The sequence below is a fragment of the Pantherophis guttatus genome, chromosome 2 (genome assembly GCF_059756535.1).
Source record: "Pantherophis guttatus breed Tessera chromosome 2, ASM5975653v1, whole genome shotgun sequence".
NCBI classification, from domain to species: domain Eukaryota; kingdom Metazoa; phylum Chordata; class Lepidosauria; order Squamata; family Colubridae; genus Pantherophis; species Pantherophis guttatus.
Genome location: NC_142064.1, coordinates 173,218,436 through 173,232,469, shown reverse-complemented (window position 1 = coordinate 173,232,469; position 14,034 = coordinate 173,218,436). Strand labels below are relative to the sequence as shown.

The following is a 14,034-nucleotide window of genomic DNA, read 5'->3' as shown; positions in this document are numbered from 1 at the left end:
TTAAACAAAGACTACTTGTACTTAAATTGTAAAGAATACAGAATATTAAGAGGAGGAAGAAATGAATATGAAACTATTACAAAACTTTTACAAGAGCAACTTTGGTTATTCCACCAAAGTAGTAAGAGGTGGTGTTTCAGATGAAGGTCTGTACTAGTTTCTTAATATAGGGATGTGCTTTATGAGCCGTTTACTTGAAGCAGTAATCTTATCTTTGCTCCGAAACCACTTCTTTCCTCTCTCTGTAACAGAGAAAAATTTCCCTAGTTTCAAAAGACAGATTAACTGATGCTACCAAACTGAATCCAACCAAGCACTGAGAGGGCATTTGTGTTCTTCGTGCAGATTCCCCATACCTCTAATGGCATTATGGAAACTTATCTTTAAGTTATCAGTGTAGTAATGAGGCTACAAAATCTAGTGGGACAAGGCAAACTTGCCACAATTTATGATTCAGTTCCACTGGCTTCAATGTTGCAAAAACAAATGTTATATAAAAGACAATCCAGACTAATAAGGAGTAATTTCACAGTAATTGGATCTCTGTCTAGAGTCATAAGGTCACCTTTTTGTAGTCACTGTTCATCTGGTACAAGGATAGGCATTATAAACAAGGTGTTTATTTTGTAACAAGGCAATAAAGGAGAATGAGCACCTAATTCAACAACTTTCCTGGAAAACTATTTGCACTTTATTGTAATGCACACATTTTACTCTCTAGTCTTAAGACTTAGGAATTTGGTCTTAGTACTCTGCATCCAGCAGATTACATTCTTTCTTATGGAAACTCATGTTTATTTCCCCTCTGCTGCCAAACTTTACTTAAAACGCCACTGTAGAACTAAGACTGTGGGTCTAGAAGAGGGATGTCAAACTTGATTTCATTGAGGGCCACATCAGGGTTGTGTTTGACCTTGGGGGGCCAGGATAGGCATGGCCAGTTTGATGTTGTGTCGGGGGCGCCTGTGGTGGCCCAAGTGCTCTGTCAGTGAAAATGGGCTCCCCAGCTCCGTTTTTGGCTGCCACAGCCTCCTGCAACCCACTGCCAGCGAAAATGGAGCTCGGAAGGGCTGCACGCGGCCCTCCTGAGCTCTGTTTTCGCTGGCAGAAGTACCACGGACTGGTCCTTCACTGTTTCCAGGGCGGCCCTGCACGCCAGATCTAAGTACCTTGCAGGCCGGATCTGGCCCCCGGGCCTTGAGTTTGACACCCCTGGTCTAGAATCTATGAATCTAATTTGAAGGAAGGCTAGAATACCTTTCACATGTCCTACCTCTTGAATGATGAATGTTCAGTTAAAGGAATTTTTGTTTTTGCCAATATCTTCCAATATTTTGATAAACTCAATACATTTGTAGTGAAATGTATACAGTTTAAAACTCAGGCTTTATAACACAGTGCGGTCCTGGTCAGGCAACAGAGGTAGTAACAATAATAAAGGAAACGAGACAGTTAATGAACGAGACAGTTTTAGCATGATAGTGTCTCTTAGCACAAATTCACATAGCTACTAAGATTGGACATGCCTTGGAAAAGATCTAAAAGGCAGAAGAGGAGGCACACAGGAAGTTAAAACCCTTTCTGCTAATAAAGGCTGTTCTTCAGAATTCATGTTACAATGCTGTGCAATTTCTGTGATCTAGATTGCACCAGGACTATCTCCATAATGGAGGACTGAAACCTGAAGTTCTGATTTTATAGCAGGCTGTGCTGCAATTAAAAATAATGAATGCATCCATTTTTTCTGGTGATTAAAAAAAAAAAAAGCAAGCAACTAGTGGTCTGCCATATTTGAGCTGCAAAAAATCCAGATGACTGCTAGAATCAAATTATCTGCATCTTTTTGCTGCTCTCTAGTGGTTGTCCAGATGTGTGCAGTCCACTTCTGGTAATGTAACACAGTGGTACAGAAGGAGCAAACAAAAATTAAAACCTCAAGCCCCTTAAATAAATCACATATATGCTTGAGTTTCTCTCTAAGCCTCATTCTTAATCCTTCCCAATAGAGTGACTGTGCCTTTTCCTTACTATGCACAACACAGCAACAAATCCATGCTTGTACTCTTCTGAAATAGCAGTTTACATCTAGAAGGAACCTTTGTTGCTTTCTTTAAATTAAAATTATTACCAATCTTTCAATTCTGGTACAGGACTACATGAGACTTGAAAAGTCTTCTTTGAGAGAAAAAAAATGAAAGATGTAAAAGTTCTGTCCCATTTCATGTAACAAATCAGACTTGCCTTTCTTAAAATGGCAGGTTTGTTCTAATCTCTTGACCAATGTATTTTAAAGGGACATACTTTGGTAATCACAAAGTGATGGCAGTGACCTCTAAAAATGTTTTTACCCCAGGCATAACTCATAATACTAGGCACAGCTTACTATTTTTTTAAAAAAAAAAGATAATGTATTGCACTTGAGATATTGCCATTTTTATGCTCCTCTGTATCTGCATTCAAACATTTCAGATCATCTGTAAGGAAGTAAGTCAGATTAATAAAAAAGAATACTTCCCAATGACAGCTGAAGAAAGGCAACCAATCATTCTGTAGGACAGGTGATCCTGATACAGAACGAACCTAATGAAGTTATTTTAATGTGGACAATTATAACAGTAGATGTTGCTTTTTGAAAAGAATTGTGCTTTCATTAGAAACACCGCAAAGACCTTCTCCTTTCTCGTTGCCTCTTTGTTCATGAATATTTTAATTGCCAGAGCAATAACTCAAAACTCTTATCTAGCCCTGTACAGTATATCTTCTTACTGGCAGAATGGGGCAAGCACAAGTATATTATCACTAGTGAAAGTTAGGAATACTAGAGGCAAAATTATTGATAAAACTAACAAATTAGCAAGAAGTGTCTGGGAAATGGCTGACTTCTATTAAATCATAAGCCAATCTCACTGAGTTTGTACAACATATTGAACCATAAATTAGCCAGCTACATTTTAGTCTACAGAGTTATACAAACCTATTCCAGTCTTATTTGTGTATTTCATTTCATGCTCTGGTGTTGCTGTTCATTTATAACTTTCCTGTGTTTTTTATCCCTTCATTTCCCTTTCTTTTCTCTAACTACAGAAGATCTATTACAGAAAAATAAACTAAAATAGCTAGATTTTTTTTTTTATTGTAAAGGTCTAAATTATCTGTCTGAAAGCATCTAGTCTCAACCACTTTTTCTCCTGAGATCTGAGATATACTCTCTTGGCATAATAGTATACAGATCTCCAAGAAAACTGGGATATGAAATGGAAACAAAACAATTTGATCATTATTTCCAAATGATGGATTTGAGTTCATGTTGCTCTGAAATCCACAATGATTTTGCTGTATAATCAAGTATATCCCCTCACTGAATCAAGTATTTTGTCCTGAGAAGTCCTTCTCCAGTTTAAAATATTAAATGAGCCTCTGCATGTATGGTTTGTTGGCCATTTAACTGAAAACTACCTATGCAGGTGCAGGTATATAGGTTCTTACACTGTTCAAGTGTAATGTAATGTTCATTAAATTACTATAATTTGGTGACCAGAATCACATGAGCAAGAATTTTTCTCTTGGTGCCCCACTATTTTCTTGATTGTTTCTTGCAATTATTTTAATGCAATTATTTCCCATCTAGACCTAGATATTCACCAATATCCAAACAAATTTGTTCGGAGTATGGGAGTTAGGACTTTTAAGAAGCTTTCTGCCCCAGCTACCACTATGGGATGGGCACAAAGCCTGTGAATTCCAAGGAAGGGTAAGATAATAATTTACACACCTACACTAGCGGTACATATGTCTATTTTATGAACCTGGAGTTAATTCTTGAGGGGGGAAAAAACGAGAGATTTTTGTAAATGGTTATCAAGAAAGCCCAGAATTTCAGAATTGGTTCAAAATCGACCCAAGAGAGTTTGTGCACTGGTAACTGAATACTGAAAGAAAGCTGTGATGCAGAATGAGATTCAGTTTTCCCTTCTGGGTTAGAATTTGAAGCAGTAAATTTCAGCAATAGTATCAGAAAGGCAACAACCCCCCCTTTTTTTCACAATATGGTTTTAAAAAATCCTTCACAACAGTATGTTAGGGCAGAGAATGGCCCTTTGACTTCAGCATCTCCAGTACTGGTGGATTCCTAATAGTTTTGCTTGTTCCAGTAGAAAGTTTCGGAATCATTGTAGACAAATAACAGTTTCATGAAGATGCAGGTTGACATAGTTATGTTGGCTGTCAATCATTCTTTCTTTCTTTCTCTCTTTCTTTCCTCCCCTCCCTTTGAGCCAGCAGATGCCCAACTTTCTGCATGAATTATACTGTGTTCTGCGCAATGCAGAAATATTACTGGAATTTGCCCTTCTAATCCCAGACCAGGCATACATTGGTGAACACTACTCGTTTCCCATTATGTTAGCAATGTGATTGGTTTTTTTCTGGATTTCGCTTCTGGGGCTAGCAGGCAGTACTAGGAAGTGTCTTTGAGTCAACGGAGGAACAGAATTCTGCCTCACTGAGCTGGCAGTGTTGAGGAAATCTCCTTGCCCTCACTTCCGGAGCTAGCAGACACTGGAGACATAGTCAAAATCTTTGAAGGCATCCTGTTCCTTTTGGGTGAGGGGCCGTGATTCACGGGGTGGTGTCAGCACAGCTGCTTCAGCAGTAAACTCCTCATCAAAGTTGCTGATGTCTTCACGGCCCTTAATTACTGGCACAAAAGGTGGTTTGATCTTACGAGCCAGCAAAGCTTCCCATTCAATGCTCTGTATACAGGGGAGGAAAAAGTAAGAACTCTGACTTCTTTGAGATGATTGTTAATATTAATCAGAAAAGGAAATTATATAAATAAATAACACATCACGAGTCCTTTATCTGAAGCAAGAAGAGTATACAAAATAAGCTACAAGATGCTGGAAATATATGAATTAATAAAAACCATCCATTTCAGAGCAAGAAGCTTTCTTTTCAAAATCCGTATTTGGTGGCCCTTCATTTGAGCTGTACTTCATTTGAGCTATAGATTTTAGATGCAGAAACAGTGCAGGGAATCTTCCACTTCAGGAAAACTTACACAGACAGTAAAAGTGTTTTGGGAGCAACAAGACTGCTTTTTTTATAGCATAAGCATTCACAAACTGGCATCCATGTGATCAGATACAAGTAGTCTATGTTTTAATAGATTAAAATTTCTCTGCCTTTAAAGCAGACATAAGGGATCTGCTTTTTGCACTAGCACAGAGTGACCTTCTTTAAGAAGGCACCAAGGAACACTGTCTTGGTTGCTCTGATATAGCCCTAGTGAAGGATGGTTTCAATTGATAGTTTTAGTCCAGAAGACAGTGCAGAGCTTTCTTGGAAAGAATCCATAACTAACAATCTGAAGAAAGAATAGAAAAGGAACAAAGTACTGACTCTGAAAAATGGATGCTTCTTCACATCTTCTGCATCGCGCTCACTAGACCCCAAGCGCCTTTCTGGATTCCGACGCAGCAGCTGAATGAAAAGTGAGGTCGTCAACAGCAAATCAACATGGGCAGACAAAACCATTCTCATCCACCACCTTCTCCCCCAAACCCAGAACAGTATTTTACATGGCTATCGTGCTTTATGTTTTCCTGCCTACCCCAACCTAATGTCAGGGATGGAATCATTGCAGCTAAACCTATGTTCTTTATGTTCAAGTCTCCCTCCATGTGTTCTCCTAATGCTACAACCCCATTAGAAGAATCTCCTCTCCAGTTTTAGTCCTGGCGAATTTATAGCTGAAGCAAGAGGCACTCACCCGGCGCATGATTCCAATTGCCTCTGTGGAAAGAAAACGGGGGTAGCGCACTTCGTCGTTGACAATGCTGTCAAATACTTCTTCTTCATCATCTCCTGGGAATGGGGACTACAACATCAATTGAGACAGAATTGGATGTCAGTCTGGGTTCTTCCATCGTTCTCAGAACCAATTCCATCCATCCTCACCAATCCTAGATTCCCAGAAAAACTTGAGAAACTGGATCAGCATCTCCCAACCTGGACAGTTTCCAGACTTGAAGTCCTAGAATTCAAGCAATAGCCATGCTTCCTGGGGAATTTTAAAAGTCTGGAGACCACACATTTGGAAGTTGCCCAGATTAAGAAATGTTTTAGCCTGCTACATCAAGTTCCTTGTGAAACATTTCAGCCCTGTTATGCCACACATTTAAAGACTCCACTTAGTTTATTTTACCCTTAATGTTTTAATGGCATACTTCAAACAGGATATAAAGTCCCATTTCCAAGCATCAAGGTTGACTCAGCCTTCCATCCTTCCGAGGTGGGTAAAATGAGGACCCAGATTATTGGGGGCAATATGCTGACTCTGTATACCACTTAGAGAGGGCTGTAAAGCACTGTGAAGCGGTATATAAGTCTAAGTGCTATTGCTATCTAATCCAAAAAAACCCTTTTTGACCCACTTGCTGTTTTCCATAATTACATAAGGGTGACTTACCTCACCTACAAGCATCTCATAAATAAGGACTCCCAAGCCCCACCAATCAACTGCTCTTGTGTAGGAGGTGTCTGTAAGCACCTCAGGAGCCAGAAACTCTGGTGTCCCACAGAATGTGCTGGTACGGTCGGCATAGCCCATTCCTGGCAAACAAAGGAAAGCTGTATTAAAAATACGACTTCAGCAACAATCCTCAACAAATGTGTAGAGAAGAACAAGAATTTTGAAATCTTCATAGAAAGTTCTGAAGTAGGAACAGGATTGTCCACAGCTAGGGGGAGAAGGGTGAATGGCATCCAAATGGTGAGTGTAACAACTGAGCAACTGAAGTCCCACCCCACCCCTAATGCATCGCACACAGGTAAAATGGTGTGGGACTTGGTCACCTGGTTATATTTGACATTTTGATGTTATTGACCACAATCCCTAGAAACACCCCTGAATAGGGACTTTTCCCCAACATTCACTGCTAACTTATATATTTTTGTATATCATAAGACTACCACATACATGCCATGGTGATTGTACAAAAAAATCTTGGCAAAACAGATGCTTCTCTCATCTCTTTTGCAGTTTCTTCTCTCCCCAAGTGACAACTAAGTTTTTTTGGAGCAGCTGCAGATCAGCTTCTGCTAATCAAGCCAGTATAATGCCGAAAGACACATTATGTTTTCATTTTATTTAAAATACTTATGCCAACTTTGGAGACAATTATCCCATGCCCCAAAATCACCTTCTTTGCAGAGGCCAAAATCTGCAATTTTCACAAAGCCTTCTGTGTCCAATAGTAAGTTATCCAGCTTCAGATCCCTGAAGGATAAGAAAACTTTTAAATAAAATAACTATGTATTTTGCAGGAATTGTTACCTACTGCCACAAAGGAGTTACTAAGGCAAAACTTTTACACAGGAATCCTCCATTATAACCTTAGCTCTTTGTGGCAGAATCTAAAGACATTACTACATTTCAAAAATCATGCTTAGGAGAAATGGTATGAACAACACTTATCCTTGCTAAGTTACTTGAATGAAGGAGTTGGAAATTAGTATGCAATTTGTTCTTCTTTACTGACTGCTCTGTTCTGTCCCCCTACCTCACATAGGCAGACACACGAGCAAAAGACGTCTACCAGTAATTTATTTTTACAAGCCGACCTGAATCCTTTGGCAGATAAAAGTGCTGGCAGCTACTTTCCGAATGCCTGCCAAGTTTCTTATCGCCTCTAGAAACAGGAGTCAGCGTATCTGTAGTCCGTTGCTGGGGCAACCAAGAGTTCACAAGGCACAAAAGAGTAGTCAGAAGTCATTTACAAAGTCCAAGCCTTAATTCCGAAAGATATCCCATCCGAAGCCCACGATATGCAGTTTTTGTCCGTCACAGAGCCTGCAGAGCAACCCCACCCACTTTTATCCCCTGTGGGGCATGGCTCAGTGACTCAGCAATCTCTGACCCTTCCACATCTCTTCCTTTGCTGCGCACGCCTCTCCCTCCGATGCTGCCTGGGATCAATACAAGATTGATCGTCATCACTCCCTATTAGTGGGTGCTCCGACATGCCTTCCTCCTGGCCTTCAGCTGGAACCTGAGGCGTTGCCAGAAAGGAGGGTCCTGGAGAGGGAGGCCTTGTCAGTTCCTCCCCATCACTTTCAGAGTCATCTTCCTCCATGAGGACAGGCTCAGGAGCCAGAGTCACAACATGCTCATTAAGCAACCAGAGTTATGACCGCATTGAAAAAGGAGACTTATGACTAGTCCTCATACTTGTAGCTGTCACAGTGTCTCCGGAGTCATGTGACTACAATTTGGGCACTTGACAATCAGTGCATATTTACAATGGTTACAGTGTCCTGGAATCATGTGATGGCCATTGATGAACTTCAAAATTAGCTTCCAAAAAGCAAAGTCAATAGGGAAGCTGCAGGAAGTCACAAGTTAAACTAACATGACATCATGTTTAATAACCACTGATTTGATTTGCTTAATGACTGCAGCTAGAACAGACATCGTAACTTATTGCAGTCATATGACATTTCACTTTCCAACTCTGTCAATAGCTATGAAGTTGCCAATCCCAACTGTGGTCGGTAAATGAGGACTATCTATAGTGCAATAATATGATGATGTGGAAGGATGCAGAAAAAAAATTAGGAAAGAAAGGGAATATATGGAATGGCTTTAATAGTGATACTTACCTATATACTATCTTGTGGTCATGAAGAAACTGCAGCCCCAGGACAACACAAGCAGCATAAAACCTAAAGGTGAGAACACATTGTGAAACCACTGCAGCACAGGTAATGCCAGCTCTATTCTAGTAGCCAACAATGATTTCCATTTGTAGGAGCTATAATGTTAAGAGTGAACTATTATATAATAAATAAATAGGACTGAAAACCAAGATCTAAATCTGCTCTCAGTATATTGAAAGGATATCAACATTTAAAATGGCACCCAACAAGATCCTTTCAGGAACTCCTTAGCTGCATTTTTCTACTGTAAGGTCTGTCTTCTTCTCTCTGATGTGGCACTTACGTTGCACGTGGCTCTGAGAAAACATCGGTGTGTATGTGCATCATGAGGTCACCACCTGCTGTGTACTCCATGACAAAACAGACATGCTGGGGTGTCTGGAAACAGGCAAAAAGGTTCACTAGGAAAGGATGCCGTGCTTGGGTCACGATCTCAAAAATCCGCTTCTCACACATCAGGCTAGGAAGAAGGGGAAAACTATTATCAGGATGGGAGACAGCCATGTGATCCTCAGTCATGTTAACTATCACTTTCATAATTGTCATGGTGCCCAACTACACATCATTCAAAAGAACAGACGTTGACAGACTTGCACATGTGAGCGGTTCTATACTATGATTATATATTTGTCTGGGCATTTACCTTTTCCGTTTCTAACTCCCAGTTAACTCACCTCTCTACTTCATCTCTTGCAACAATATCCCCTTTCTTTAATGCCTTAATAGCGAACAGTTCTTTTGTTCGGCGTAACTCAGATAACAACACCTATATTAAAGATGAACAGAAGCAACGTCATTAGTTAAGATATTGATCGGTGACTAGGAATAGTGGTCAGGTAATGCAAAGGAGGCTCACAGAGAAAAAATATATATTTCAGCTCTGCATCAGGTTTGTTCCTAGCTTGATTGTTTTTTAGTATTCTGATTTTGATCAGGCATATAAACATTATATACGCTAAATCCTACTGCAATAACTGATTTTGTTTTGGTAACACCAACAGTTATTATTAAAAAATGTCATCCTATTTTTCCAAGATACATATATGTTATGAAAGGATTTACTTAAAACAGATAAAATATTACTTTAAATATTTTTTTAAAAAATAAACATTCTAAAAACATAATGGTTGTTTTGGCTATATTTAAGGCATATATTTGTAGCCATATGACTGAACATACTTCAGGGAAAAATAAAACACCTTAAAAAAGTTGGAAAATAAAGTTTAGGAGCTTTTAGAACATATGCAAGAGAACCTACAATGGAACTGCATAAAGTATTATGCCTATTAAATTGGAACGTAATTCCTTTTCTGCATTTGATACACAATGTGCATTAAATGATAAGAACCAAAGAGCATCAATTCTACCAGAGAATGTCCAGAACAAAGTATATGATTCTGATCTAATATGCCAGTACATTTAAGTGTACAATACATTTAAGTCTGTAATATTGACTCAAAGGTTATACTGGAAGAAAGTATACAGAATTAGATTTATCTAGATCATCTTTGTAGCCTAGAGAACCTCTTGAAATAGTTTTCAAAAAATATGAAAGCTTCATAATACAATTCACTTCAAACTGACACTTTTATGACCTTTACAACAAAATGGGAACATACATTTATGACCTTTGCAATATGAAGTGGCATGCTGACAGTTGAATCATGGGCATAAAAATTCTCACCACTGTGAGGGCTTCAAGCAGCCCTCAAAGTGGACACTATTCTCACGATACCTAATCTTCCTTAAAAGGGACCCTCCTAATGCAGACGTCTCCAACTGTGGCCACTTTAAGACCTGTGGACTTCAACTCCCAGAATTTCCTGGCAAGCATGGCTGGCTGGGGAATTCTGGGAGTTGATGTCCACAAGTCTTAAAGTTGCCAAGGTTGGAGACCCCCGTCTCAAAGGATTGCAAGAATAGCACCCACTTGTAGAATGGCATGAGGCTGCCTCTGTAGGAAGACCACCACTCTCATTGGCTGGTGTGTCTGTCAAAAGGTTCTGAAAAATGGAAAGGTAAGTTGAGTGCTGGGTGACTGGATGAAGAGCAGGGCAAGGCGTCTAGGGCAGTGGCAGCTCCATGTGTGCCAGTAGCCCTAGGAGCCAGCCAAGGCTCCTCCACACTGTCAGGGCTACAGCAGCTTCATATGTCCCAGTAACCCCTGGAACTGGCCAAGGGCTCCACACACGGCTGGGTGGAGAGCAGTCTGAAGACCTGCAGGAATGCAGTAGCTTTGCATGCGTTATAGTCTGTGGAGCGCCCAATGCCTCTTAGCTCATAGAAGGTTTCTGTGTGCCAATGGGCCCTGGGCCTCCCGGAGCTTTCCCCATTCCTTGAGGTACCTCTACATTCTGCTTAACAACAGCAATTGGGTGAGATGGGATTGTGCTTGTTGAGCAAAGCAGTGACATGAAGTGTCACTTAATGACTGCTTCACTCAAATGATAGAGATTTTGGGCCCAACTGTGGTCCTCAGTCAAGGATTACCTGTATTGGAGTTACAAAGGAAACCTATTAAAGTTTCAAAAGACATGGTGAAGAAGAATGAAGAAAAGAAAAAGATGAAAAATCAGTATTACTTCAAGATCGCTGTATCTATACTTACTGTAGAGTTTGAAGAATTTCAAGCATATTGATAAATTATTAGGAATGTTTTTATAACAACCATCCATTAAATCTTCTTAATCTAAAAAAATTATCATATAATGATAGGGGCTTTAACTGTCCTGAATGTCAGCTTTATCAGTGTGTGTGTGTGTGTGTGTGTGTGTGTGTGTGTGTGTGTGTGTGTTGAGTTGCATTTATTATGGAACCAAATTATTATCTGACTCTATTCCAATAGGATAGAAATGAGTGGTCCCTTTTTTAGTCAAAATTTAATTCAATTTCAAATATTAAAATTGTAACAAAATATTAGTCATTTATGACAGAAAAAGACAGTGCTGTCAAGAATTTTTGACAAAGATCAAATTTAGTATCTAGATTGATAATCTTGAGCTGGTATTAGTTGTTAGCTCTCTGTTTAGTAATTTAATTCTTTTTTTGATATAATGGAAAGAGTGATTAATATTTTTCTGTGTGGTCAAGGTTTAATGCTAAGTTTAAAATCTGAGCTGTTTCATTGTATACCATTCTATCTTTCTTTTATTTTCTTTCTCAACAATAACATGTATTAACAATGAAAGGAACGAGGACTGCAGCATTCCATCCTGTGTTTACTCTCTCTCTGCTACTAATTGATGCTTCTGCATCCACCAAGATGGAGGCAGCTGTTTTGTACTGAGAGAGAGATACTGGGAAAAACTGGGAGGTGGGCATGCAATACTCACTTTGCCAAAGTGTCCACGACCTAGCACAGCTACAAAATGGAAATCATCCATAGTGAGAGGTGTTTTTCTCAGATGGCTGCTACAAAATAAAAGAGCAAGTCAGGGATGGCTCCCTACCACCAGCTCTACCATAACACACATACACAAGTTCTTATACAGAAATAAAGTTGTTAAAGAAAGTCAATGGTTTAGAAAAATCAGCTCTGGGCATTCCTTTTTCTTATGAATATGTAACAAAACTTTCCCCAACCCTCCCAATTTGTAGCCATGATGGCCACTGAAGATAATTCTGGGAACTACATCTAAACAAGTTAAGAAGGAAGTTTGAGACAGGCATTATTCATTTACTAGATAAATAAATAGGATTGAAATTAGCAAAACAAACCACCCATAGTTCTTTATACAGGGACTTATCAAAATAATTGTATCTTGCACAATCACATCACTAAAGGACTTATATGGGATAAATGTAGGATGTAATTGATGGCATACCACCAGATTTAACTGGCATAATTTTATCAGTAAGCACATACGAGATGTAGGTCAAGGAGAGGGAGCAAAAGAAAAGAAACATCTAAAGACAAGGAAATTATCTGTGTTTTGCCTAGAGATATATTAACTCAACTCCCATTAGAATTCACTGCTTGCAAGGTGAGCTGTGAACGTTCTACCGTGATGGGGAATTAAATCATTTATTATCAAACATTATACTGGTGACATTTATATCCTCATTTCAGACATCACTATATGCATTAGTGTTTTTGAACCACTATGCATTGTGCACTTTTAATGAACCAAATCCTAAGTAGAAAAATCAATGTATCAACAACTATGCATTTATTTGCAACACAGACTGTTTATAATTGCTGACAGCACAAGGGGTTAGAGATATAAATAACCCATTTCATAGGAAATGGTAATTAATAGCAAGATAAAACAATTAAAAGAGTCTATGATGTCAGAAAACAGAGGAGAAAGCTGTTACCTACCTGTGAAAAGTACTTTCAGATCCTCTAGTGTCTCCTCCTGAACCTAACTCCATCTGAAAGACCTCCTCCCCAGCTTGTGAAGTCTATAAATAAATAGAAATATAAAAAAGAAGTAACTGCTGGAAAACAGCAGCTTCACTGCTGACAAACTGAAAAGGAGACACTTACCAGTAAGACCTTCCCAGGAAGCTCAGCATCATCCTGGCCCAAATGCCCAATATGAACTCTATCCCCATCCAAATTCAGCTTCTCAATGGCAATGTCCCTGGATGGGGGGAAATGCCAATCTTAAGAATCACATGGAAAATTACTACAGAAACTACAACCTGAGGAGAAGTTGGGTTAATTCAGGTATTTACTCCAGAACATCAGGGGGTTGAGACACTGATGGCTTTCCATATGTTTCTGAACTACAAGCAGCCCTAGCCTTCATGGTCAACAGTAAGGGATGTGGTAAGATAAACATGGGGACAAATTTTACTTTAGGCCTATAATACTGAGGTGATTTAGCCAGACATCTTGTGGTCCAAGGAATTTTACATTAGCCTCTCAAATACAGGCGGTTCAATGGCTCAGCAATTAAGATGCTGGGCTTATCAGTTGAAAGCCGACAACCTGGGTTCAAGACACAAGCATTGCTCGATGGGGTGAGCTCCTGTTTTGGCCTAGCTCCTGCCAATCTAACAGTTCGAAAGCATGCAAATGTGAATAGATAATTAGGTACCATTTTTGTGGGAAGGAGAGAGTGCTCCATGATGTCATGCTGGCCACATGACCGCAAAAATATCTTTGGACAGCATTGGCTCAATGGCCCCTGGAACGGAGATGAGCCACCCCTTATAATCAGTTATGACTAGCAGAGTAAAATCTGCAGGGACACCTTTCTTTCCTCAAATATATGGATTTAGAAATGTCCAAACCTTAGCTTTCTTTCATCAGCCAATAGCAACGAAATAAAAGAAGTATAATATGAAAAAAGAAAGCATGGTTTTTAA

General features: G+C 39.4%; 1 protein-coding gene across 6 annotated transcripts in view; it reads right to left on the bottom strand.

The window, feature by feature from the left end:
- Positions 1–600: 600 nt before the first annotated feature.
- PKN1 (protein kinase N1) overlaps positions 601–14,034 on the bottom strand; it is an 88,908-nt gene continuing 75,474 nt past the window's right edge. For 3 of the 6 annotated variants that reach the window (XM_034407354.3, XM_034407359.3, XM_034407344.3), the window contains 11 exons: positions 13,208–13,304; positions 13,040–13,122; positions 12,051–12,129; positions 9,393–9,484; positions 9,002–9,178; positions 8,662–8,724; positions 7,203–7,279; positions 6,470–6,612; positions 5,771–5,878; positions 5,401–5,481; positions 601–4,751 (listed from right to left, as the gene is read on the bottom strand). In XM_034407354.3, coding sequence (XP_034263245.2) covers positions 4,548–4,751; positions 5,401–5,481; positions 5,771–5,878; positions 6,470–6,612; positions 7,203–7,279; positions 8,662–8,724; positions 9,002–9,178; positions 9,393–9,484; positions 12,051–12,129; positions 13,040–13,122; positions 13,208–13,304 — 1,204 coding nt within the window. In that variant the 3' untranslated portion in view covers positions 601–4,547. The remainder of the gene's footprint in view (positions 4,752–5,400; positions 5,482–5,770; positions 5,879–6,469; positions 6,613–7,202; positions 7,280–8,661; positions 8,725–9,001; positions 9,179–9,392; positions 9,485–12,050; positions 12,130–13,039; positions 13,123–13,207; positions 13,305–14,034) is intronic. The other 3 variants (XM_087887315.1, XM_087887316.1, XM_034407349.3) reach the window with 1 other exon arrangement.